At 41.8% G+C, this 26,407-nt stretch overlaps 1 protein-coding gene and 1 long non-coding RNA gene across 11 annotated transcripts in view; one reads left to right on the top strand and one right to left on the bottom strand.

Annotated features, from left to right (window-relative positions):
• EPHA6 (EPH receptor A6) overlaps positions 1-26,407 on the bottom strand; it is a 537,720-nt gene that overhangs the window by 18,882 nt on the left and 492,431 nt on the right. For all 10 annotated transcript variants that reach the window (XM_077342222.1, XM_077342223.1, XM_077342219.1 and 7 more), the window contains one exon: positions 1,973-2,122. In XM_077342222.1, the coding sequence (XP_077198337.1) occupies positions 1,973-2,122 (150 nt within the window). The remainder of the gene's footprint in view (positions 1-1,972; positions 2,123-26,407) is intronic.
• The window catches only part of LOC143839765 (uncharacterized), a 32,187-nt gene continuing 29,620 nt past the window's right edge, over positions 23,841-26,407 (top strand). The window contains exon 1 of the long non-coding RNA XR_013231851.1: positions 23,841-23,981. This is a non-coding gene — a long non-coding RNA (uncharacterized LOC143839765). The remainder of the gene's footprint in view (positions 23,982-26,407) is intronic.

Below are 26,407 nucleotides of genomic sequence, written 5' to 3'. Positions count from 1 at the left end.
TTCACCAAAAACAGGTGCAGTAATTGATCTGATGTAGTGTTCAAAAATCCTGTTAACAGTAAAATGAGAAAAATAATGCTACAAGATCCTTCTTGGCTCCCCCTATTTTGATATCATCTCTAGTCTGGGGTAGCTGGTAGAGGGTGAAAATTGGGGGTGGAAGGTGGGGATATGGTTGTAAATTGTATTTGATTGTAATTTTACTACTGTAACTGAATGTATTGAATATTTTATTATTGTGAATTACTCCAAGCCTATATAGGGAGTGGAAGTATAGAAATTAAATATTAGTAGGTTAAAATAACCAGCATGCAAATGACAAAGAAAATTAGCAAAAGGGACATATCTTCCATGAGTGGCAAAAGGTTGCCAGATCTTCTGCTTATTAAAAAGATACCACAGCAGAGCTATTACTGTGTAAGCATGTACTGATTAATCATGACAAAAATATAGAGTCTTGTTTTCTTTTTCTCAACAAACCTTATTAATGAACACAAAATACTACTACTAAACAAAGCAGAGAAGCAACAGAATGTACTTATAGCCAGACGTGGTCACCTTATTAAGTTTGGGAAACTTTCAAGAGCATTGGCAGCCATTTGGAGCTCCAACAAACCTGGAGTCCAAGTCATGTGAGGAGAGGTTGAGGGAGCTTGGTCTGTTTAGCCTGGAGAGAAGATGACTAAGAGGTAATATGACAGCCATCTTCAAATGCCTGAAGGGTTGTAACATTGAAGCTGGAGCAGAGTTGTTTTCTGTTGCCCCAAAGGGGCAGACCAGAATCAATGGGTTGAAATTAATTCAAAAGAATGTCCAGAAGATGTTCTGGAAATATCCAGAAGATGTTCCTGACAGTTAGAGCAGTTCCTCAGTAGAACAGGCTTCCTTGGGAGGTGGTGGGTTCTCCTTCCTTGGAAGTTTTTAAGCAGAGGCTAGATAGTCATCTGACTGAAATGCTGATTTTATGAACCTAGGCAGGGTGGGCAGGGATTTGCCAATATTTGTCTCTTATGGCCCTTCCTTGCATACCCAGGAAATTGCTAATCATCAATGTGAAATGGTAGATGAATTCCCTCCAGACTAGGCTGAAATTTTTGGAGGGGTGGAATCACTTGGGGTCACTGTGGTAGTTGTGAGTTCCTGCATTGTACAGATTATCCTGGACTAGATTATCCTGGAGGTACCTTCCAACTCTATGATTCTATGATTTCTGTTAATGGATGTCTGCAGAAGGCTACTGCTAAAAAATGCTAGAACGTGGCTTTTTAAATAAACTGTTTAATTTCATATGAATGTTAAATTTTGTGTATTTTCTAGCCATTTTGGTTTTTAGGCAGAAATATATGCTACATTCTAAGGGAGCAGTTACAGTCAATCAAGGCAGCCAGGCATGAATATCTACATTAGAAATCAAGGTCCAAGAAGACAGAGCAACTAGCAAAAACAACAGTATAAATAATCACATCTTTATACTTTCTTTTCATCCATCTCCCTTTATCCTCACATCAATACTGTCAAGTAATTCTGTCTCTCATTAACAAGGTATAGAATTATGTTTCTTCCAGCACATAGTTTCCCACTCTCTCTCTTACCACTTTCCGAGTGAAATGAGCTACTTTTCAATTCTGATGGGACAAAGAGTACTGAGAATACTTGCACACTGTCAGTTCAGTTCTATGCAGAATTGCACTAGCCTTATGTCCACCAAAATCAGTGGACTTATACTGGAGTTAATTCTGCATAGGATTGCACAGAGTACCTAATATGCTCACACAGAAATAAGTATGCCTAATAATAACCACAATGATTGAGAATCTGATACCCCAACTGAAAACAGTAGGGCTATTCTAGTATATACATGCAAAACAGATAACTATTAATGTCTATAGATCATTAAGCAAGGAGTAATGTAAAAGAACAACAGTTTAAAAAAAGAACAAATATGAACAAATATTTGACTGGAAATACTTACATCTTGGTTAGACATCTCCCAATATGGCCTTTCTCCATACGACATCACTTCCCACATGACAATCCCATAACTCCATGTATCACTTGCTGAAGAGAATTTTCTGTAGGCTATAGCTTCAGGAGCTGTCCATCTTATGGGAATTTTTCCACCCTAGAAAACATGTTGAAAATACCTCAATTTATTGATCTTATTTTTAGATCTAGATTTCTGCTGCCTCATGGAATTGACTAAAAAAGTGTGTGTGTGTGTGTGTGTGTGTGTGTGTGTGTGTGAATGGTATCTTTAAGCAGAAATATCAGCTTTCTCTCGTGACCTCATTAACTAATATGACATTGCTAGAATGATATAATAATTGAGATCCAAAATCATCTTTGTCATCTTAATCATTTGAGGTTCCTTACCATTCATATAAGTAATGAGACTGTATCTTGTGAAATGTTTAATAAATTTCAAGTCATATCAGCAAGCTTATCAAACACAAACAGTAAGCATACAAAGTGAAAAAACATACACTGAATGGACAGGAAATCATTACATTTTCAATTGACAATTTTAAAGCTTTTCTTTTAAGTATTACCATAAATCCCTTAATGAGCCTATCATTTCACATAAACAGGCTATGGTTTTGCATGCAGATATATGAAATCACATTGAAATTGCTGTGAATATAATAGGTTTATTTGAAATGCTGGCATGATTTTTTGGGGTGTCTTTGAAAGTTAATATTGAAAAAAATGACTACAGTAAAAAGGTTACTGTTTCGTCACTATCAGTCCACTTCCATGGCTGCAGGAGTACCTAGCACCTTTTGGAAACACGCCATCCCCATATTAATTTTTAGTTACTTAGACTGGCTTTTGAGAAGATACATCATCAAAGCTACTGAGTAAACTCGGCAATAATAGGATGAGAGGATGGATTCTCTTTATGGATTAAAATTTGGTTAAATGGTGGGAAGCAAAGAAGTGGAATGTGGCAGAGAGTCATTTTCTAGCTGGCTGCGGAGTGGGCAAAACTTGAGCAAACTTGTAGCTAGTCTGCATGCCATGCTGAAATTGAACACACCAGGTGGCAATTAGTAGCAAAATCCTGCAATCTCAAATTTGTTGACTAGGGCCTTAACTAAAACCTTTATTATAACAAATCTTACATCTCCATAAAGATCAAGTGGGCCTAGAAAGCCTAGTGAAGGCCAAGTGAGACTGTTATTGAATATAATGGCAAGTACTGAAAAACATTCCCTTCCTGTGAGAGTACTTCCAGGGGGAAGACTTATGATAGAGTTACTTGATTTTATTATGCACCCATGCAAAGTTTATATTGCCTAACCATATCATTTCTTGCAGTACCGCTCTCTATTGTAGCAGTTCTGAAACTTTATCAACACATTTAACCCCCGATTGTCCAACATTATCTAACACAAGGAAGACCCCCCCCCCCGGCCCTTCCTTCCATACCAGACATATCACACACTGTAAGCTGTTTGAAAGTGTGTTTGACAATTTATATATACCTAGGGATCCCCTGGTGCTGAACACGGTATTCTTCTATGAATACACATACTAATTTTCTGCTCTTAAGCTTTTCTCCTTTGCTTTGATCAATCACATTTTGCATTGAACATCTACACCCTGATGCTTTTCTTTGCCACACTTGCCCATCTTCATACCAGGATATAAGGATTCATAAATTTCCATTCCTACTTATATATGATGAAAAGGGCTCTGACTCTTGAAAGCTCAACCCCTGTCCCAAATCTTGTTTGTCTCCAAGGTGTTACTGGACTGGAATCTAGCTACTTTTTCTCTTGTTCCATTTGTAAATCCCATTTTTTTCCTGAATAGCAAAGATATTATTTATACTTCTGTTTGTTTTTGTCTTGTGGCACTTTAAAGACTAACAGATTAATTATGGCACATGTTTGCATGAACTAGAATGTACTTTGATGGATGCCTGAAGTGTGAATTCCAGACAGGAGATATATACAGAGATATAAAGGAGGGGAAATGAAACCTTGAAGCCAAAAAGTCATGAAAAACAAGAGATGCAGCTTGTAAGATTTCTATTTAAAGCTGAAGTATTTGTTTTATGTTTGAGAACATATCTCAAAATGAAAAATGTGTCATATTTCAAGGGCTTTTGTATTCATACATTGTGATTAGTTCTGTCTTTATTATATGTTTTGACCCTGTCAAATAAAAAATCAGAAAACGAAGGACAAGGAGCAGCCAGAATAGCTTATAGTTTAACCAAACTATAAAAGTGGTGGGAAAGTGATGCTGCACACAATGGGAAGCAGAAAATATGTATGATGCAACTATGCTTGAGAACAGGCTTCCCTGGGAGGTGGTGGGTTCTTCATCTTTGGAATTTTTTTAAAAGAGTCTGTATAGTTATCTGATGGAGAGGCTGATTCTGTGAAGGTTCGAGGGGGTGGCAGGTTACAGTGGATGAGTGATAGGGTTGTGACTGTCCTGCATAGTGCAGAGGGTTGGACTAGATGACCCAGGAGATACCTTCCAACTCTATTATTCTATGATTCTATGATCTCTATTCAGCCTTTTCCTTTCTGCATGTGCAATCCCTCCCTTTTCCTCTTCCCTAATGCTGCTGTTTCATGTATGATTTGCAAACCTTGGTTAAGGGTGTGCTTAGATTTCTGCTTAGAATCCTAGTGGCATCCTTTATCAGTGTGAGCAATTACATTGAATTTTTGAGGAACCTGACTAGAATGATATCGACCAAGCATGATTTTCTTGGCAAACTTTCATTGTTGCATAGGAATATGAAGGACTGCCTCTTCCAATATGTCCCCCACAGGATACTACACTTAGCAAACACCAATTTGCTGGTGATCCCTAGTCCCATGGACATTCACCTGGTCTCAACCAGAGCCATTTTGGCCCTGGCTCCAACCAGGTGGAATTAGTTATCTGTTGAGATTTGGGCCCTGATGGAGCTGTCAAAAGTTTACCAGGACCTTCAAGATGGCACTCTTCCACCAGGCCTATGGTTGAGGCCAGGGTAGTTTTATTAGCCTCCCTTCACCTCCTCCTTCTTGGTTCTCCCTATTTTTGATATCATCATGCATCTGGAGTAGCTGGCAGAGGGCACAAAGAAGGTGGGTGGTGGTGATGGGATTTTAAATTGTATTTGATTATGATTTTATTATTAGATTCAAATGAGTAGCCGTGTTGGACTGAAGTAGCACGATAAAATCAGAGTCTAGTAGCACCTTTAAGACCAACAAAGATTTATTCACGGTGTGAGCTTTTGAGTGCAAGCACTCTTCGTCAGACTAAGAACTGACCTATTGGAGAAGGGCAGTCTAAAAATTAAATAATAATAATAATAATAAAATAATAACAGTAGGAATATATAAGCAAAAGTTAATCCTGTTACATTAGTAAACTGTGACACAGCTTACTAATGTAAAAGGATTAACTTTTGCTTATATATTCCTACTGTTATTATGGTCAGTTATTAGTCTGACGAAGAGTGCTTGCACTTGAAAGCTCACGCCTTGATTTTATTATTGTGATGGATTTTAATAACAACAACATCATATTTAAACACCACCCTTCCTGGCTGGCTGTTTTATTCTTGTGAACCACCCCAAGCTCATATGGGGAGGGGCTGTATAGAAATTCAATGTTATTATTATAATATTGATATAATCAGTGTGTAAATAAAAAAGAAAGTCAACAAAAAGGGATATCTCCTCCACAAATGGTAAAAGCTTGCCAGAACTTCTGTTTACGGCAGCAGACTTCCCAGTGGCAACCATTGTTGCCCATTGCTATTCTGTCAGCTGGTGGGAGAAAAATAAATGAAAAAAATTGCCATTGGTGTGACAATGTTGCATCACTTGTGGGGAAACCTGGAAGTTATATCACATCTGGAAATGATATAGTTGCTGGAAATGGTATGTTTTTACCTGGTTTTTCTCAGTACAGATGTGACGCCATTGCACTGATGGTGCCCTCTCCCCCATGGCTTCACCTTCCCAAACTCTTACTGGTTGCCATCCATCAGTTCACAACCCCAGCACAGTATTGTGACATAAGACCATTCCTTATGTTACCTCTAATTGTTAAAGGAAATTGTGCTGTAAATATTCATACAGACTATTCATCTCTTGTATAAGCCATTATATGCAAAGGAATGGGAAATTCTATTACCTAATTACTTTTGTAAAAGAAAGTTTTCTGCAAAAAAATTCTCTACACTTCATATAGAACTATGCGAAAGGCCCGAGTATTAATATCTGCTCATGAATAATAGAAGGACACATTTACTTGAGCACAATTCAAATAGTATTTCTAATTCTTGATGAAAGTAATAAAAAAACTCTAGCTCTGTTAAGCATTTATTTCTGATAATATTGATAGAAGGAAAACATTTATTTGTCTCCACTGTATATAGAGTGCTCTGTCGACACATTGAAACAGGAGTCCTTTGGATCATCACCAAGTAGTGGCTAGAACAGTTCAATCAAAACCATCATTGTCTTCAGAGGGCAAGATCTGAATGAACAAGCGTTTCCCCTTCATACAAAGCCATACTGCATTTCACCTCATTTCTTAAATTTATAATGAGCTCAGGGAAATGCTAATTTTGCTTCCCTCTTGTAACACAGCAGTAACGAAGCCATTCCCATGCTTCTGATGATGCCTGTTTTCATCGGCTGCCTTCGGAATGATTCAGAGACAAGATGTCACAGCATGCTTCAGAAGCCCCTTAGTGAATGAGTGAACACTGATTTCTTCAGCACAACATATTCGTTTCAACACGGCCATCTACTGAGATGGAACTAGAGCACATATGCACACTGGCCTAGAAGGTTGGAAAGAGGCTCACTGCCCTCTAGGTAAATGAGAACAATAAATCATAGGTCATGCAGAGTTCTTCTAGCCAGTTTGAGAGATCAAGTACTGTTCTCCAAGTACTGTTCTAACATTTTCTGCCCTGACACATGGAAATATTTTTAGGACCCAGGAACTCTTTTCTGACTGCACAATTATCTTTTCTTTTCAAACCAAGGCAAAAGGAATACTTTCTTTTCTTTCATGTCTCTTGCCTTATAGTAGAAGCAAGAGTCCATCCCTAAATTGTACTTGTGCTCTTGTTTTCTGCGTACTGTGAGTGTGTCAGTGGGATGGTTTGCATTCTGACACTCATGTTACCCTAGTATGAATTAGGGCTGAACTGGACAGTGGGTCTCATTCACATATAAATGGATCCCTTGACCACACGTTAACATTAAGTTAAAATGTAATAATCCTCTGCTAATATTAAACACAACACATGCTGTCCAGTGGGTCGACCAGGCCTTGGTCTGCAATTAGCCAGCATGGCTACTGTGGTGTATGTGGGCAATTGGAGGCAGGGAACTTGGAACAAAAGACTGGGATCATAGACTCTTGTATGGGATTTGTAGGGTTCCTATTCCTAATTGCTCATTGGACTCTGTAATGGACCTATGAGAAGCCTCTGTTATGGATCAGCTGCATGTTCTGGCCGGAACCTCAAACATGTATATGAGTTCTCTGGCTTTGCTTGTGGTGGTTCCTGATCTTTGTAAAGAGTTGGTTGTTTGGAGCTAAAGTGTCCATGTCTTTACTGAATGCATGGATATAATAGTTACTCTAGCCTCTTTCAGCTCTAGCCTCTGTCAGCTCTTCATACGTGTGTGTGTGTATATATATTGTTATCAAGTTGCAACTGACTTCTGATGACGCTGTAGGGTTTTCAGGGCAAGAAATGAATGGAAGTGGTTTGCCATTGCCTTCTCTGCATAGTGCCCCACCCTGAATTCCTTTGAAAATACTAACCAGGGACAATTCTGCTTAGTTTCCAAGATCTGAGGTCACTGGGCTAGCTTGAGTCATGCAGGTCAGAACAGCATTTCATTTATAACAGTTATATTTATTAATGTTGTTGAATGATTGGAATATTATCAGCATGACAATTATATATGATCAAAGATTTTGGCTCCATGAGCTTGTAATTCTACTGAACGGATAGGGTCCAGAGTAGTAGTGACAGGGATATAGGAAGTATTAATAGTGTTTAGGTAAGTATTAATAGTGTTTAGGTAGGAAGGTGGTAAAGCAGTATGTAACCTGCTGATATGAGCCTCTTGTGGCGCAGAGTGGTAAGGCAGCTGTCTGTAAGCTTTGCCCATGAGGCTGGGAGTTCAATCCCATCAGCCGGCTCAAGGTTGACTCAGCCTTCCATCCTTCCGAGGTCGGTAAAATGAGTACCCAGCTTGCTGGGGGGTAAACGGTAATGACTGGGGAAGGCACTGGCAAACCACCCCGTATTGAGTCTGCCATGAAAACGCTGGAGGGCGTCACCCCAAGGGTCAGACATGACTCGGTGCTTGCACAGGGGATACCTTTACCTTTACCTTTAACCTGCTGATGGTAGGTCAACACGAATATAGGGAGATGAAACTTGTTTATATACCTTATTTGCATTCTAAAGTTTCCTCAGTTATAATCTACTCTTATACAGAAGCTATCATAAACTCCCCATCCCTATTCAAAGTTTGGCCTTGCATAGTTAATTATAATGAGAGTATTATTGAAAAGTATATGTAAATTATCAGAAGAGAATTGGACTTGGATTCCTACAATCATATCTGCTAATGTAGGAAGGCAAATAATTTTTGTTTTTTTCCCCTCCTACTAAAGACCTCAAATTTGCCACTTTTCCTGAAATGCTGGGGCTTGGTTGAAGCAGGAAGGGGCAGGAAGCTAAATTTTGTTCCATTAATTCTGTTGTCTTAAGTTTATTGAAATTATCACTGAGATCCAGCCCAAAGACATTCAAATTTCTGAGAAAGGATTATTAGCATTTCCCTTCTGATCTGTTTTCAGAATTGTCATAGGTGCCATCAAAAGCATGAGGTAACTACTCTGTTTACCTTGAGAGTAATTGTCCTGCCTCAGTGACAGCAATGTGACCACAGTTTAAATCTATACACTATTATACACTATTATCATTCTTTCCTTACTGCTGTATTGGACTATGTCCTCCACTACTGTAAATCAATAGGACTCAGTAAAGACTGATTTGATTTACAGTGTCTGAAGGTCTAGTAAATACAATGCTCTTTGCTACGATGCTGCACGTCTCTCTTTTTTCAGTGCCTCATAAATAGTAGCATATACTAGATCTAGGATCAAGGTATCTTCTATCCTATAAATCAGTCTCCTTGCAGTTTTCTATGGATGCATTATTCTTTGAGTAACACACCATTGGAACATCATTCCCCAACTATACATCAAATTAAATCATCATCTGTGGTGGTGATAACATGATGACAATGACATAGTAGGATAATATGTCATCAGTATACCTTGCTTCAGGACACATTTAGTATAGTCTGTAATATATTAGGCACTACTTTAATGATGTATTACAGAAAGTTCTAATCAGAAAATAAAGTTTAAGCAGTCTGCAGCATTACATCATGCTATGCAGAGATAAACAGACCTCAGGGATGCATCAATCACAAAAGGATTATGGTTTTCTGTGTGAGGGAATTGTCTTTTCTTCTAGAACTTGGTAGTTGATGAGGACTGTTACCTTTCTGGCAGTCAGTGGTGCTAACAATTCTTTTTTAAAAAGTTATCCAAACATGGCAACCTGAAGTGCCAGGGGGATACTTCTGGTTTAGAAAATGTTCCTTGTTTCCTGTATCCCTGTACCACAGTAACACACGTGTGACTTGATTCTGTTGAAACCAAAGGTACTTAAATATGTTCAGCTTCTTTTGAAGTATGCCCAGGGTTTTATGTGTTTGAATACAACATTTATTTTGGGGAAATCCTGCATATTGGTGTTTATTGTGCCCAGAAAGCCAGTTTGATATAGTGGTTAGGAGTGTGGACTTCTAATCTGGTGAGCTGGGTTTGAATCTGCACTCCCCCACATGCAGCCAGCTGGGTGGCCTTGGGTTCACATGGCGCTGATAAAGCTGTTCCGACCGAGCAGTGACATCAGGGCTCTCTCAGCCTCACCCACCCCATAGGGTGTCTGTTGTGGGGAGAGGAATGGGAAGGCAACTGTAAACTGCTTTGAGCCTCCTTTGGGTAGAGAAAAGCAGCATATAAGAACCAACTCTTCTTCTCCTTCTTTGACCAGCATCCTTACTATTGTTCCTTATAATATTTTGAAAACCCCCCCTGTGGGCGGAGTGCTGTTTGGAGACACCTCTGGTGTCTATCCTGTGCTTCTGCCTGCATGGGCCAATCCAGCCCAGCTTTGCTGGGTGCAACTGGATTTGGCTGGCCCCTGGAGCGCCTGCCTCCAGGAGCCAGCCACAAGGCGCGCAGCCAGCCTCGCAGCCAGAAGCTGCCTGGCTGCCAAGGACACTGCTCCTCCACTGCCTTGCCACTGCCCACCCATCTCTAGACGATTTTGCCCCAGTTTACAGAGTAAAAGGGTGAATAGCCACATAACCATAAAACAATAAAATCAATAATCCCCTTCAACCCTTCCCTTAACAAATTTAACAATTACCTTTGTCTTCTAGCAGAAATTTTATCAGAAATGTAATTGTGCCCAGTATTTTATTTATTTGAATGAAGCATTTATTTCTGCATACTAGTATTTTAAACAGAATTATGGCGGTTTTGGTATTCCCTAGTACAGAATACAAAATGTAGAAAATTTGCCTAATACCCAGAAAAAACATGTTTTTCTCCTTTTCTTTTTGATTCAAAAATCCCAAAGTATGTTATAAATGGCTATTCCCCTTATTTTTGTATTTTGAGTGAACATCAGGCTACATTATCGCAACTAGTCCATTACAGACTCACAGGGAGGATCCTGTAATGGATTTTAGTCAGGAATGCTGCTCCTAGCATTCAGGGTACAACATGTAAATAAAATGTGTCCATCTGGCTAAATTATATCCAAATTTGTTTGACTGTTGTCCTGGGGTAAAGGCAGTTGTCAATGATGGGATTATATGGACATTTTGCCTAATAGTCCAAAGGCAATTTCTGTGGTAAAGACCTTCTGTGAACTATAAAAGAAGCATATGTTTCTCTATTTCTGTTCATTCCAGTAATCTCTGTTAATGTACTGCCTATATGAAAAAGGACTAAATTTAAAGAATCTTTGGGATGTCAAGAACTCAAGAGGCCTAAGTTGCTTGAATACCTGCATGCAATTTGAGATAGACAAATAGAAAGAAAAAAATAATTTATAGATGTTCCTTACAGAATGCTTGCTGGCTCTTACACCAGGTGTAATGTTAGATGTGGCTGTTGGATAGGAAAATTTGGTGATTTGTTGGCTACTGTCTCAAGTAAATTAAAGTGAAATATTGTGGCCCAATAAAGGCAATTCTGTAATGACATGCCAAAAGACTGTTTAGTATTGAGTGACACACATAACCACATGGAGCTTCTTTCCCTCTATCTCTTCCATAGGTCCTTTCAGGCAGGATGCAGGTGCTCCCCCATGTTACTCTGAAATGCCTACTGTCGCTTCCAGTTAGGGAGGCTAGTCCTCAGGTGGTCTGTGGGGACACCCTGGCATTATAGTTCATCTTCAGGTGACAGAGATCAGTTCCCCTGAAGAGAATGACTGGATAAGTTCATACTCCACTGAGGCCCCTCCCCATCCCAAATCCTACCCATTCCCAGCTCCACCCCCAAATTCTCCAGGCATTTCTCAATCCAGAGCTGGAAAATCTACATCCAATACAGTGTTCAAAGCAGCACCAACTTTTGGAAGCAGCTCTTTGGGCATCACAGCAGGCTGCTTTGAGGAAACATGAAGGCTTAAAAGATCTACTGGGCATGCAAAACTTGGAGCCCAGATTTAAGATACACTGATCAAAAATTTCCTATGTATTAACAGTGTCATATTATTTCTTCAGGAACACCCCCTCCTGTTTTTTACAATTAAGGAACAGGAGCTGATGATATCAGTTGTTTATAGTTAAGGCTGAGCAGGATTTTAAAGTTAGATTCTCAATAATCAATACTCCTTTCCACTGGGCTAACTAAACAGTCAGGTTCAAATTTCCACCCCCAGCAAAATAGCTACACCATCCTTTTCCAACCTTTTGATTTTGTAGGAGCCCCTGAAATATTTTTCAGGCTTCATGGCATTAATTTTTTGGATTTAAAACCAGTCACTCTCGGAACCAGCTTGCAGAGGGTAGCAACAATAATCCAACAATAAAACCCCACAAAAACTCTGCCAGGTAGGGGCCAGGACCGAAAATGCCCTAGCCTTGGTCAAGGCCAGGTGAGCATCCCTGGGGCCAGGAATAACCACCAGATAGGTACCAGCCAAGCTCAGAGCTCTGCAAGGGACATAGGGTGAGAGATGGTCCCTCAGATAAGGTAAAGGTAAAGGTATCCCCTGTGCAAGCACCGAGTCATGTCTGACCCTTGGGGTGACGCCCTCTAGCATTTTCTTGGCAGACTCAATACGGGGTGGTTTGCCAGTGCCTTCCCCAGTCATCACCGTTTACCCCCCAGCAAGCTGGGTCCCTCAGATATGTGGGCCTAAAACAGCAAAGGGCATTAAAGGTCAACACCAAGACCTTGAACCTGATCTGGGCCACAATTGGCAGCCAATGCAGCTGTCTCAAGACCGGCTGAATATGGGCCCTCCAAGAGGTTCCAGTGAGAATTCTAGCAGCTGTATTCTGCACTATCTGTAATTTCTGGGTCAGGGTCAAGGGCAGGCCCACGTAGAGCAAGTTACAGAAATCAATTCTGGAGGAGACTGTTGCATGGATCACTGTGGCTACAAATTCAGGGGAAAGGTAGGGCACTAGTAGCTGTGCTTGGTGAAGGTGGAAAAATGCCTGGCTGGCTACCTTCTTGGCATGTGCCACCATAGTCAGCGAGGCATCCAAGATCACCCCAAATTCCTGGCTTGCAATGCGATAGATAGTTGTGTTCCCGCCAGGAGAGGCAAACGTGCTGCCTGATCTGACCCCATCCTTCCCAGCCACAAGACCTCCAACTTGGAGGGGTTGAGCTTCAGGCAGATCTGCTTAAGACATCCAGTCATGGCTTCCAAACATCTGGCAAATGGTTCTGGGGGGAGATCAGGTCCATAAGGAGATAGAGCTGGGTGTCATCAGCATAATTCACGGACTTGCTCCATTTACACTCCATTTACCAAGGCAGGGAGGGACTGTTTAAAAGAATTGCTCCCATGGGGGGATCCCTGCCTTTAAAGGCTCCCCAAGGCTGGGAGCATTTAAAGGGATAACCCCCACCCCTTTACTGCTGATTCTAACAGCCCTGTGAAGCTTTCAGAATCGACTATAACATGGTGGAAAGGGAATCCCTGCCTTTCAAGGGACTGCCCTGCAACTGTCATGATCAGCTGTTAGGCTCCCACTATCCCATTCAATACTCTCTCCCTACCTTTGCAGGCTGTGGGGGAATATTAAAATGGAGTCTGGGTGGCCTAAAGCCCATGGTATTTTTTGTACAGTGGGTTATACTGCCTTTAAATAAACAAACAAAAAACAAATCTAGAACCACATTGGCTGAACACTATTTGTATTTATTTATTTATTTATTTATTTATTAGATTTCTATACCGCCACTCGCCGTATAATCCTACACATTGTGTACAACTCTCACACCCTTTAGAAATGTACTTAATTACTATTGTCCAAATCAGCAGATATGTGAACTCAGTATCTTTAACCGCTCCTAGCGGAGGGGTTAAAATAAAGCAGTAAGGGCCCTGAGGGTGGGCCCTGTCTGGGATGAGGAAGGGTGCCAATAGGCCCCTTCCCCCGGATGGACAATCGGAGGGCCCAATTGGCAGGTGCTTCGCTTCACGCCTGCCGATTGGGCCCTCCCATTGTCAGTCTGGCGGCAAGGGACCAATTGGAAGCCACACGCAGTGCGGCTCACAATTGGTCCCTTGCCGCTGGACTGACTAATAGGGAGGCGTGAAGTGCCTCCCTATCCACCCCCCTCACAGTTTGCTCGCACGCGGCCGGCCGCCGCCATTACCTCGCTTCCCCTCGACAGGGCAGGTCGTCGCCTGCCCACGCGAACAGAAGGGGCCAGCGGCCGCGGCTGTGGCGGCAGAGCTGCAGCAGCCACCACCACCAACGTCACGCCTCCACGCCGGCCCCCATACCCGAGAGCGGCCCGCGCTGCCACCCACCACCGCCAGAAATAGTGCCGTCGCGCGGGCCACTGCCCGCCCTGCCTGCACCCAACACAGCTCGGCCGCAGACACATGTGGCCGCCAGTGCCCGGCAGCACATCACCCAGTAGCAGCGGCCCGCGGCCCGCGGCCCCGCCCCAGCCCGCCGCAATCAGAAAGCCATGAGTGCGCTTCAACCTTGCAAAGTGGAGTTGGACCCAGTGCCACCGGCGGCGGCGGCCAGTGTGCCGCCGGCCCCACCGCACACTCCACACTCGCACCTGCAGCTGGCTCCTGCCCTCCAGGCCGCCCGCTGCCACTGGCAGCCTCCACACCGCAGATCCAGGTCAGGAGATGCAGGTAGACCGTGGAGCACAGGCCCCTGTCGACCATTCACGCCGCCTCATAGGTTGCCCCGCGCCCAACCTTGGGGCCGAGGCCTGGCCCCAGAGAGCCACGCCGCCCAACTCCCCAGCCCCGCTAGCGCCCGCTGTATTTCGGGGACAGCGGGCTTATTTACTAGTTTATGTATAATTTAACTAATCCAGTCTTTTCCTGTTACCAAAATTAGGGTAATAAATATATAGGCATTAGGGTAATTAGTATTTATTTATTTATTTGTTTGTTTATTTATTACTGCAATTTATTTCCTGCCACTCCCCAAAGGCTCGTGGTGGGTTTCATATATGCCATGTTGTGAAACATTTATGTGCTTGAATGCCTGGAACAAACATGATATCATTCATTTCATGGCAAAGTCTAGTCTCCCATGCCTTGTCAAATATTTAGCCTGGGATTATGGTTTTACAAATTGTAATCTCTAAATACTGGAACCAGTTTTTAAGGATTCAGATACTGTCCAGTATAAAATTGTCTGGAAAACAATTCTGGCCAATATTCAGTTGCTTTAGCAAATCATAAAAGGAGGTCAGTGTAAACAAACACAAAATCCCCCCCCCCCCAAATCCAAATGACAACTTTGCAGTGTTGCACTTTTGAAGACCTTTCATATAATAAATAATTCAATGCTTTTAACAGGATGTGATATTTCTGGGTACTCGCTGAATCAGAAGAAGGCATGGCTGATTCCACATGTAAGAAAAATGGACACTGGGTTTCCCCAGACATCAACAGACTATTAAGAGAAGTGGACTGTAGGTCGCTTTTAAAATTCATAGCATTTATACTAAATTGACCATGAGAAATCCCTACTCAGAAAAGCAAGCCTATTTTTAAATTTTTTTGAAAACATCTATGCAGGTATATCACTGTCACAGTGACGGTTTTTATCCCAAGAAGCAGAAATATGGAACTATTTTTGCACACTTTTATAAATATTTCTAATTACATGCAATGGTTTGTGGGAACTTGCTCAACAGAAGACCCTTGGGACATCAGTGTGATTCATAAATCTTTAAGTTTTCATAATTTCTACATTTACTAAGCTATTTCTTATCAGGATACATCCTGTTTATATGCTGCAATTTATTCTTTACTCAGAAATGGTGAATATACATACATTCTCTGCTTAGAATGTTTTGGGTTTTAAAACAAATGCTGACTTAGCACAAGGACACCATTGATGCCATGGTTATGTTAGTAGAGGTGATTTTACTCTTTCTTCTCCACAGCAAACTTACTGTCCTCTGGGTAGCTACCAAGGTTCTGGAATGAAACACTGAGGCTTCCAAGCCTCTGTAGCAAGGTCGAAGGGCCATGTGCGGCTTCTGGATTACTAAGTATCACTAGTTGAAAACAATTAGGAGACCAAATTAAATCTGTTCCAGGAGTAGCTGTATTGGTCTGCAGGTTTGAGAACTGCTTCTTAGAATCCAACACGTTTTTTTGGGGTATAAGTTTTTGAGTCGAAGCTCCCTTTGTCAGATATCTTGAAAGTTTATACCCTGAAAATGTTATTGGTCTCTTAAGATGTTATTAGAGTAAAAAATAATAAATTAAATCTGATAAGACTGCATTTGTTCTGTAAACCTCTTAGTGTCATGGGTGTTTTCAGCACAGGGACTGGCTTGTGTAGCTTCCTCATTGCATTCCACATGGCAGGTTTCCTCATGCGAAAGGGAGCTCCTCCACCATTTGGCTGAGGTTGGCCAGAATCTAAAATAACTACGGGGCCCCTGAACCTCCCTCCCGGGAATCCATGTATCTGAATCTACTTCATGGACCTGTTTGATTACCAGTTTGTTAAACTGTTATTGTTACCATTGCTATATTCTAGTTCATTGGCAAAACTGAGTTCAAGGTATAATTCCTCATGTTCCATGTAAACTGCCCTGAGCCCCAGGGGAGGGTGGTATATAAATGTAACAAAATAAGTAAGTAAGTAAATAAATAGTCTCTCTGACCCAAACTCCCTACTGCAGCCATTCTCCCCCATTTAATGCACCATCAGGACCACTCCTGTGATTTTAACATAGAGAATTGAGTATCATTGGATCATTATAACAGGACAACAATTTGTTCATAAGGTTCCTTCAATTTCCAGCTTTCATTAAAAAAAAAAGCCTCTAGCTCCTTTCCTTGAGGACACAGGTATTTACATAGTAAAAAGGGCTAGAGGCTTTTGTTTCAAAAAAGAAAGAAAGAAAGAAAGCTGGAAATTCAGTGAATATGATACTCAGATTGTTATAATGGCCTGTTCATGGAATCATAGAATCATAGAATTGGAAGGGATCTCCAGGGTCATCTAGTCCTGCACCCTGCAGAATGCAGAAAATTCACAACTACCTGCCCACTACAGTGAACCCACCTCCAAGCCCAGATGATCTCTCTCCCCCAAACCCAGAATTCCTGGCCAGTCTGTCCTGGAAGAAATTTGCCTACTGATTCCAAAGTGATGATCAGCATTTCCCGGCCATGCAAGAAAGGGCCACAAGAGCCAAGCCACAAGACACAATCCCTTCTGCCCACCCACATACAATCTGTCTAAGTTCACAGAATCAGTATGTCTGTCAGATGGCTGCTTAAAACATTCTAAAGAAGATCCTACTATCTCTGAAGGAAGAGAGAAAGCTATCCTGACTCTTAATAATCACAGCCATCTCCTCTAGCTGCTCAAGGATCAACTGTTTGATTATTTGTTCTAAATATTTGCCAGCTATAGACATCAAGCTGATGGGTCAGTACTTATCCGGATCCTCCTATTTCCCCTTCTTGAAGATGGGAACAGAAATTACAGTCGAACTAGCTTTTACTACTCTTGGATGCAATTAATCTGGCCCGCTGGATTTCATTTAACTTAAAGAAACTAAGTGTTTATGGACAACCCTATAGTGATCCTAGGCCAGTGCTAGGGGTGAGCACTTCGGCACGGTTCAGCCGCCGTTGCATTAACCAAAGCCTGAGGCGGCCAGCGCTGCAACACAGAGAGGAAGGGTGGTGCTGGCGCCAGTGTGCTGCCCCTCCTTTTCACGCTGCGGTGCTGGCCATCTTGGGCTTTGGTGGCCAAACCGCACTGAAACGCTCACCACTATAGGCCACAACTCCTACCCTTATCACATGAAATGATTTTGCCACATTGAGCATGATTCCCCCCGCAAGAAAAGACTGAGAAGAAGTAGGAATTGATCAGTTCAGCCCTCTCTTCATCACCTATTACAATTGCACTTTCTTGTCCTACCAAGTCCTTACTCTTTTTCTTACTTTGAATACAACTAAAAAACCCTTTTATGATGTCTTTAGCATTTATCTGGTGTATATATTCTGCAGCTACAACCCAAAAATTCAGTTTTCTTAATTTGGGTGGGAAAATCCCTTTTGATATGTGGGGGGTGGCATCCATTTAAAAAAAATCTGCAATGGCCCTATTGTAGTTGCGCAGTAAGGTCAAGCAAGCACCTTTTTTAATGGCCAAGCTCCAGTGGTTTCTCAGTTCTTGGCCACTGTGAAAAATGGAGAAGAGTCACTACCTCCCACCATCCCTCCCCCCCTTTCCCCTTTCAGAGCTTGTAAGGAGGCTTCTCAGAGAGCTGCCAAAGCAGCTTACTTTTCCCAATATTTAATTTTTTGAAAAGTGACCCAAGTTTCTAATGTCTCATTATGGTAGACTTGGATAGCTTTTTTTAAAAAACCCCTCATATATTTAAATGATGAAAAAAGTAAGATTGTAAGTTCCCACCTCAGGAGAAAAAAAGAAGAAACCAAGAGGAATGGGGGGAGTAAGGCAGAAACTGCCCCCAGCCAAAAGGAGGCTGCCTTTCTTCCTGGCCCATGAACTGGGAAGGAAGGCATTCCAGGGTGACATTTATTGTGCCAAGCCGAGCAGAGCCCTAGAGACAGACACGGCCATGCAGCTAAGGCTTTGATGCTTCATCAGTATTCAAGGAGAAGCTTGCCAGGCCTTCCCCCTCTGCTGCTGTTCCTTTCCTAATATTACCATTCTCCCCACCTGCAGCTGGCATGGACTGGTCCTCCAGTTGAGCAACAGTTTCCAATCAGCAGGACTAAAACTCTACAATGCTTTGACTGGTGGAAGAAAAGGTTCTCAGTTCTCTTGGGGATGCTAGAACATGACTGGGGTCCAGGTACTTGGAACCAGGGTAGGTGCCACATTCCTTTGGTCTGGCAGAGCTGTGAGGGGAAATCAGTTTACTCGCACAGCAGCTTAGTCAAACATTAACTCTAATGTATGAGACCTTGATAAAGAGAATAAAAGAGTATGTGAAAAGATAGGACTATACCTAAATATCAAAAAGACCAAGATCATGACAACTACTGGCAGTAGCACCAAAGTCATGATTGACAATGAGAACATTGAATGTATTGATGATTTCATCTTTCTTGGCTCTATGATCAATCAAAGTGACCATGAAATCAAACAGCAAATAACACTGGGTCGGAACGCAATGTTAGGCATGAACCGAATATGAAAGAGTAAAGATATCAGCATTAATACAAAGTGCCGGCTAGTCAATGCCATTGTCTTCCCCATAACAACCTATGGACCCTGAAGAAGGAAGACAGGAGGAGAATAGATGCTTTTGAACTATGGTGTTGGAGACGAATGCTGCGAATACCATGGACAGCCAAAGTTACCAACAAGATAGTTTTAGAGAGGAGCAAATCAACTATGTCATTAGAAGGGGAGATATTATGGCTAAAGCTCACTTACTTTGGACACAGCATGCAATCAAACTCGCTAGAAAAATCATTAATGCTTGGCATGGTCAGGGGCAAAAGGAAACCTGGTCGCCAAAGGGTCCGCTGGCTCGACATGATCAAAGCCGATATAGGGATTACCATGAACCAACTAAGGCCTCTTATGCACGGGCCAGAATGCCCGTGCTGGCGGCAGGAGCGCTTTGGTTAAAATTACCGATAACGCTCGCTGCCACCGCCAGCACAGGCGCCTCCCAGCCCAGAGCTATGGAAGGCCTGCTGTAAGCGACCACAGGATCTTCCGCAGCTTCCTGGGTAAGCCAGGGCTGTGGCGGGCCGGCGCTGTGCATAATCGCCAGCACCAGGCTTATTGGCCCACCCAGCCCCAACTCTATGGTGTCCCTGTAGGAACACCGTGCACCCCTGCAGGCTCCGCAGAGCCCCGGAGCTGGCAGGGGTGACCCCCTGCCCCCACCTGGGCTTGCGGAGGGGGCCTGCCCTCCCCACTCCCTCCCTGGGCCGTCCAAACCTCCCCCACCCGCGCCCCCACCATGCCAACTTAACTTCTGGCCCTGGCATTCAGTGCGCGCGCGCTATGATGGGGCAGCCCAGCATGCCCTGCTCCTGTGCATACACGGGGAACAGCGGGGCATCCTAGCCCGCTGCAACGGGACAGTGGCAGCGCACAGTAGCTGCCGCCATGCATAAGAGGCCTAAAAGAAGCAGTCAGAGATGGACGCATGGTGAAGAATTTCCTATAGAATCGCCGAGGGTCAGACACGACTGAACGGATAACATCATCATGACATGAACCTTAATCTCTATACTGTATCCAAAAGGCCTAGTCTACCATTAACAGTGTTGTGTGAAAAAAATCCAAGAAACAGAACATGAGAAGTAACCAGGATACATTATCCTTCCTTCCTTCCTTCCTTCCTTCCTTCCTTCCTTCCTTCCTTCCTTCCTTCCCACCTGCCTGCCACTAACCACTATGGCTTTTGGCCAGTACATTTACACATACCTGAAAATACTTCTTTTTGGCTCATTAAGCCATATATTTTTCCATTCTTTAAATTACCCGCAAAGTCTACAAAGCCTTTCCTGGCCCTATTCTGCACAGAATAGATAATGCACTTTCAATGCACAGGAACATCCAGCTGCCCAAGCACATTGAAAGTGCGTTATCCTATGTGTGCAGAATGAGCCCTGGATCGTTACAGATTCACCTTGTTCAGTCTTGTCAATACTAGTTATCCTTCTGTTAGCTGTCATTTTTCTTGCTCCATCCACTGAGCTTCGTTTTCTGACAGTGTTATTTATATAGTAAACGTACGTGGGGGGGGGGGGACTTTTCTATTCTATTTTATTTTCTCAGTGCAGGTTTGTTATTGCATAGATGTTTGGCAACATTATTATTATTAATAGTAGTAATAATAAAATACCACCTGGAGAAAACACTGGCAAGATACAAACTGGTGACAAAAGGTCAAAGAGTTGTATTTGACTTTCAAATGACATTCAGAGGCACTGAATACCACCTGCCCCTTTTAAATGGCTTAGAGGAGCTGAACAAGTGAAACAGTGTCATAGGTGGGAACAGAATGCTTGAAATTCTTTCCCCAGCCAACACAAAATAAAGAAAGCTTTACAGTGTATAGTGTATAATCATCATAATCACCATCATAACCACAATCCCTTCAGGCACTACCTAACTTCATTTTTCCCCCTGCAGTCTAGTTTCATTTCACAAGGGGAAGAGAGCTATAACACAGAGCCAGCTTGTGCCACATAAGCAAAAGGCAAAGATTGAAGCATTGATCAATATAATTGTGTCCTAATAACATCTCACTCTAGGAACTGATTATTTTAAAAATAGGTAGAGAAGTGGAAAGAAGTGCCATTAAATATGCCACCTGGAAATAGATGCTCACATGAAGGCCAAAGTAGATGTAATGCACGATTTCTCATTTTTTTCAAAATGCAAGTACAGCCTTAAGAAGTTGCAAATTGGAGCAGAAGGCTGGTGGTGGAGGAAGCGTGGTTAGAGGCCAGCTTCCTTCCCATTCCCCTACTCATGTCACCATCAGTTTAAGATGGCATGGGAAATTAGTATTATAGAAACACTAGAAGTCAGACTACTCCCTCTCCAAAGAGCTGGATAACCCAGTCAAGCCCGATCCTGCCAGAACTTGGAAGCTAAGGAATACCAGGGTCACGATATGGGGGGTAGGAGGTAAACCACCTCCAAATGTCTCTTGCCTGGCGGCCAGACAATCTTAGGATCTATTGGCTATATTAGATACATAAGGTAAGGTAAAGGTAAAGGTATCCCCTGTGCAAGCACCGAGTCATGTCTGACCCTTGGGGTGACGCCCTCTAGCGTTTTCATGGCAGACTCAATACGGGGTGGTTTGCCAGTGCCTTCCCCAGTCATTACCGTTTACCCTCCAGCAAGCTGGGTACTCATTTTACCGACCTCGGAAGGATAGAAGGCTGAGTCAACCTTGAGCCGGCTGCTGGGATCGAACTCCCAGCCTCATGGGCAAAGCTTTCAGACGGCTGCCTTACCACTCTGCGCCACAAGAGGCTCTATTAGATACATACCACAGGATAAATAAACAAATCCCTTGTCGAAGGAAACTAATTTGTTAGGCATTCTGAATTTTCCACTATCCATGGAAGAAGAGGAGAAGGAAGAATTTGAAATAATACCATTAATCTCTCTTTCTCTCTCTGGGTGTGTGTTAGGGGGAAATGTACCTCAAATGTAAATTTTTTGTAAATGGAAAGATCTATGATGTTGCAGAATATGCTTATATTGCACAAGCTTTTAAAAAACTGATACACAGACCCTGCTTACTATATACTTTTTAATCAGACATTTACAGCAGCTATAACATCTGCTGTGCTGCTTTCCCCTAAACCTCAGAATTATGCAGATTTTTAGCAAATATGTAATTTTAATTGCTGTTCCCAGAGACTTAAAAAAAATTAGATTCAGCATAATTGCACATTACCTAACCTACAGTGTGCAGTGCTTAAAATCACACATTTTGAAACCTTTGTTCTCCTTCTTGGGTAATTTCTGACTTTGGGATATCATTAAATTATAGAAGAAGTAGATCTGCTTTTTTGTACCCTGCTTTTTAATACCTGAAGGAGTCTCAAAGCAGCTGACAATCGCCTACCTTTCCTCTCCCAATAACAGATACTCTGTGAGATAGGTGAGATGGAGAGAGCTCTGTGAGAACTGTAACTGGATCAAGGTCACCTAACTGGCTGCATCTGGAGGAGTGGGGAGTCAAACCCAGTTCTCCAAATTAGAGGCTGCCACTCTTAACCACACCAAGCAGGGTCATATATTGCTCTTCCCAAGATAATCCTAGAGGCCAAATTCTGCTAAAACACACTCTGTACTCATGATATCCATCAGATGCTTTGGGCTGATCCTGCATTGAGCAGGGGGTTGGACTAGATGGCCTGTATGGCCCCTTCCAACTCTATGATTCTGTGATTCTATGTCAGTTTCTGATTGTGACAAAACTGTACCATTCCCTGCTTCTTGTATCCTTGACAGAATTTATTCATATAATTGCTTTTCCTTACTTTATCTTGTTTTTTCTCCTACAACATTATCAATTGTTTTCTATATTCAACTAGCAGATGCTTGTCTCTCCCTTGGGCTCACTTCATTCATAAAACTTTCAAAATAGTGAAAATAAATTTGATTAATTAATTCACTATTCGCATTCACTGGATCCTGCTAATTTCTAATGTAATCAAACTCATATTCTTTATGCATATGCTTTGAAGACAGTACTTCCTACAGCTCTAAAAAGACATTTATAGCTTTGGACTGCAAGTGTGTCCTTGAGAATCTGGAAAATAATTTATCTCATTACCTGTATTTTGAGAGGACCCAAATAATGAAGTATTTTAATTGTAGGATTTTCAATATATAAAGTATGTCTTCAAACCAGAGGTAGAAACTGCAAGAATTTGGGTACCTATGAAAAAACATTTGTATAATTCCCATTACACAGACAGAATCCCTCCTCCTTCAATTTAGCATTTGTGCAGATTAATTTTGAGAATCTCCTACTTGTATTTGTTAAAATATAATCAAATGGATTACTATTTATATAATCCTTTGGTGTTTCTTGTACTCTTTTTTTATGCAGAAAATAAATATAAAATCTGAATCTGTGAGGCTTACGTTTGTGTGTGTCTCCCTTCTTTCCACAAAGCACTGACTGTTTTGCTGATAGTAAATATTGCCTCTTTTCCTCCAAATGCAATCCCTCTTCACCCCTTGTTTTCTTTAGACTTCTTGTATGTTTTACATGCTTTTTGTATGTTTGTATGACTTTAAATTTAATTCTCCAGTTAAATCAGGAAACCTTTGATTTGGTAACAATGCCAGGCAAAGGGAGAAACAAAAATCAGCAGACATGGTTCAAACAGGTACATCAGCCAACCAGATAATTTAACCCTTTGTGATCGATGGGTAGGTTCTGCCTCGGTCAAAGAGCAACCAATGAGAGCTGATAGAATGTTGGTGAATTGAGATTTGGAAAACAGCAGTTAAGAGGGCTGGTGGGAGGTGGAGGTTAGTTGTGAGATAAGAGGATATCTGACAGAGTGAAACTGTGGAGATGAGCTGCTTAGTGCTGACTGAAAATAATTTGTAACAAAGGATCCCAATTGCAGAAACAGGACTACAGTTCAAAAGTTCAATGCAAGTGAAATGTTGGAATTTCTACTTCACTTCCTTCAGTACTAGGTTCAAACCATAAATTCATGAGAACTCAGTCTGAGGGAGATTTTAGTGGCTGTTAAAACCAGGCCGTTTCTTTCTATAATTTGGCAGGGAGTATTCCTTGGGTGAGGATAACAATCCCTGGCATCCTTACTGAAGGAAGGAAATGGCAGCTGGAAATAAAGTGTGTCATTTGTTATAAGTAGATTAGGGTGGCATTCTCATACATTATTGAAATTGGGAAAGGAAGCATCCATTATGAGAATATCATCATAACGGGAAGGGAGAGAAGTTACAGGTGGGACTATACTTAGACCACCACTCCTTGCATGTTCTTGTGTGTCAGGTCTGCTTTTCTCAGCAAGATATCTTATCAACACTCTTCCCAATGTTCTATCACAGGCTTGAGATTTTTGCTGACCACCCTATGCCTCTGGAACAATCTCTTGGAAGAGGCAAGGTGGTATCTTACCTGTGTGGTTTTCTGAGAGGCTGTAAAACAGCATTGTTCTGGAGAGCTGTTGGGGCAGTCTGAGCCCGGACAAAGGGAGAATACCCTGCTAGTTGGTGCACACATTGTTTTTAATTTTCTTTCTCATGTGCTGATTAAAATCTTGTTTTTATATTCTTGTGGAATCATGGGAGAAAGGTAGGCATATAAATATTTCAAATAAGTAAATAACATACACCAGTAGTTAACAGCTACTAAATCAATTAATCACCTCAAACGTGTACCACAAGAATACTTTGCAATCAGAAAATTCTGACTGAAAAAAACAGATTGAACCCAAGTTAAGTTCCTGTGCACTCCCTAGCAGACATAGTGTGGATGGAGGCTGCAAAAAGATGAGAGTTAGGCAAGATTTTGCTGGGCTTAGGGAAAGGTTGATCAAGAGTTAGATCTTTATTTACAAAAAGAAATGGGATGGCATATTCTGCTCATATCACTACTTTCTTTGCATGATGACTAGCAGAAAGAAGTGTTAGAACTGCCTTATAAGGACTATTTTCCTTTTCCCTCGTAACCTATCTATGACAGTAGGCTGGGGTTGGCTGAGTGACTCACCGTTATAGCTGGGGATTAACAGATACATACTAGTCTCTAATCAGCTTCCACAGCAAATGACCTACATATACTGGCTATGGGTGCGGTCACTTGCTGTTTTGTAATGAGAACCTTCATCTCTACAGTACATCACAGAGAGAATTTGGGGACAACACTAATAATCCTGTGATTTAGAATGTCAGACAGCAAATAAGGTTATTTGGTTGAACTTCCCTATTTGGAATATTCATTATTTCCTCAGCACCTCTTTGCTTGTGTTTTTTGGTAATTGAAGACAATTAAAGGATAATGAATACACCTGAGAATAAAGAGCACCCATAGCATAGTTCTTAAGTTTGCATTTATCTGTTTCTTTTTGTAATCTTTCTTTTTGTTAACATGCAGAAACTACCTCTCAAACTGGGTCAACAGCAATTAGCCTAATATACCCTTAGCCTAATACAGTAACTTAAACTTTGATACAGATTTTCACAACTGTCAAATAATTTCGACATCTTATGTATGGTGTTCTCAGACCATGTCAGCTATAGTTCTTGCCTGTCAGTTTATATGTTGATTTTTAATATTGTTTCCATGGTCTGATACGGTTGTTATGATGACAAAAAGAGGAGGTGCTGGCTCTTGTCTTTTTAATAGTTTGATACAAGAGTAATCTATGCAGGTGTCACTTCTGCATGATAAGCTTTTATGGCAAGATGTCCCATCCTTTACATCTATTGAGTCTAAAAATTCAAGGATCCTTTTCCACTGGTCCCATTATTGGATGTGTGACTGTTGGGTGGCATGCTATGAAGCTGGTGTGACTGGACAGCTGTGATCGTGATCAAAAACAAAATCCCATCTGCACAGTCTTTTGCTAATTGTACACACTCATTACCGAGAAGAGGGCCTCAGGCCTCAAGGCTAATCATTTTCATCAACAGTCTCCAATATTAGGATGACAGGCCAGTAAGCCTTCCCTAGATGTTGGAATATGCAAGATCTGCTGTGCACATATAGAAATGTGACTTGAAAATCCTGCAGGGGCAATAAAGGAGACCACTAGCTAGAATACTAAGGTTAGGGGCCTTCTGCTATTTCAAATGGGTACCCTTCTTGCCTCTGATTGGTTGACTCAGGTTTTTCTTTGTTCTTCTGAGAACAGCTAGTTGGTCTCGTCTTCTCTCCAACTAGAGCAGATATACAGATGTGTCTCTTCTTTCCTATACAGTCTTCTATTTGATAAATCTATTTTGTTCTAAATCAGTGTGTGCTCAGCCTTTGCTAATACCAAAAGTTTCCTTTTCCTCTGTACAAGGCTAGTTTATCCATTTAGCACATAAAGCATGTGCTACGGGCC

This window comes from Paroedura picta, chromosome 6, assembly GCF_049243985.1.
Source record: "Paroedura picta isolate Pp20150507F chromosome 6, Ppicta_v3.0, whole genome shotgun sequence".
NCBI classification, from domain to species: Eukaryota; Metazoa; Chordata; class Lepidosauria; order Squamata; family Gekkonidae; genus Paroedura; species Paroedura picta.
This window is presented reverse-complemented; position numbering and strand designations above follow the sequence as displayed.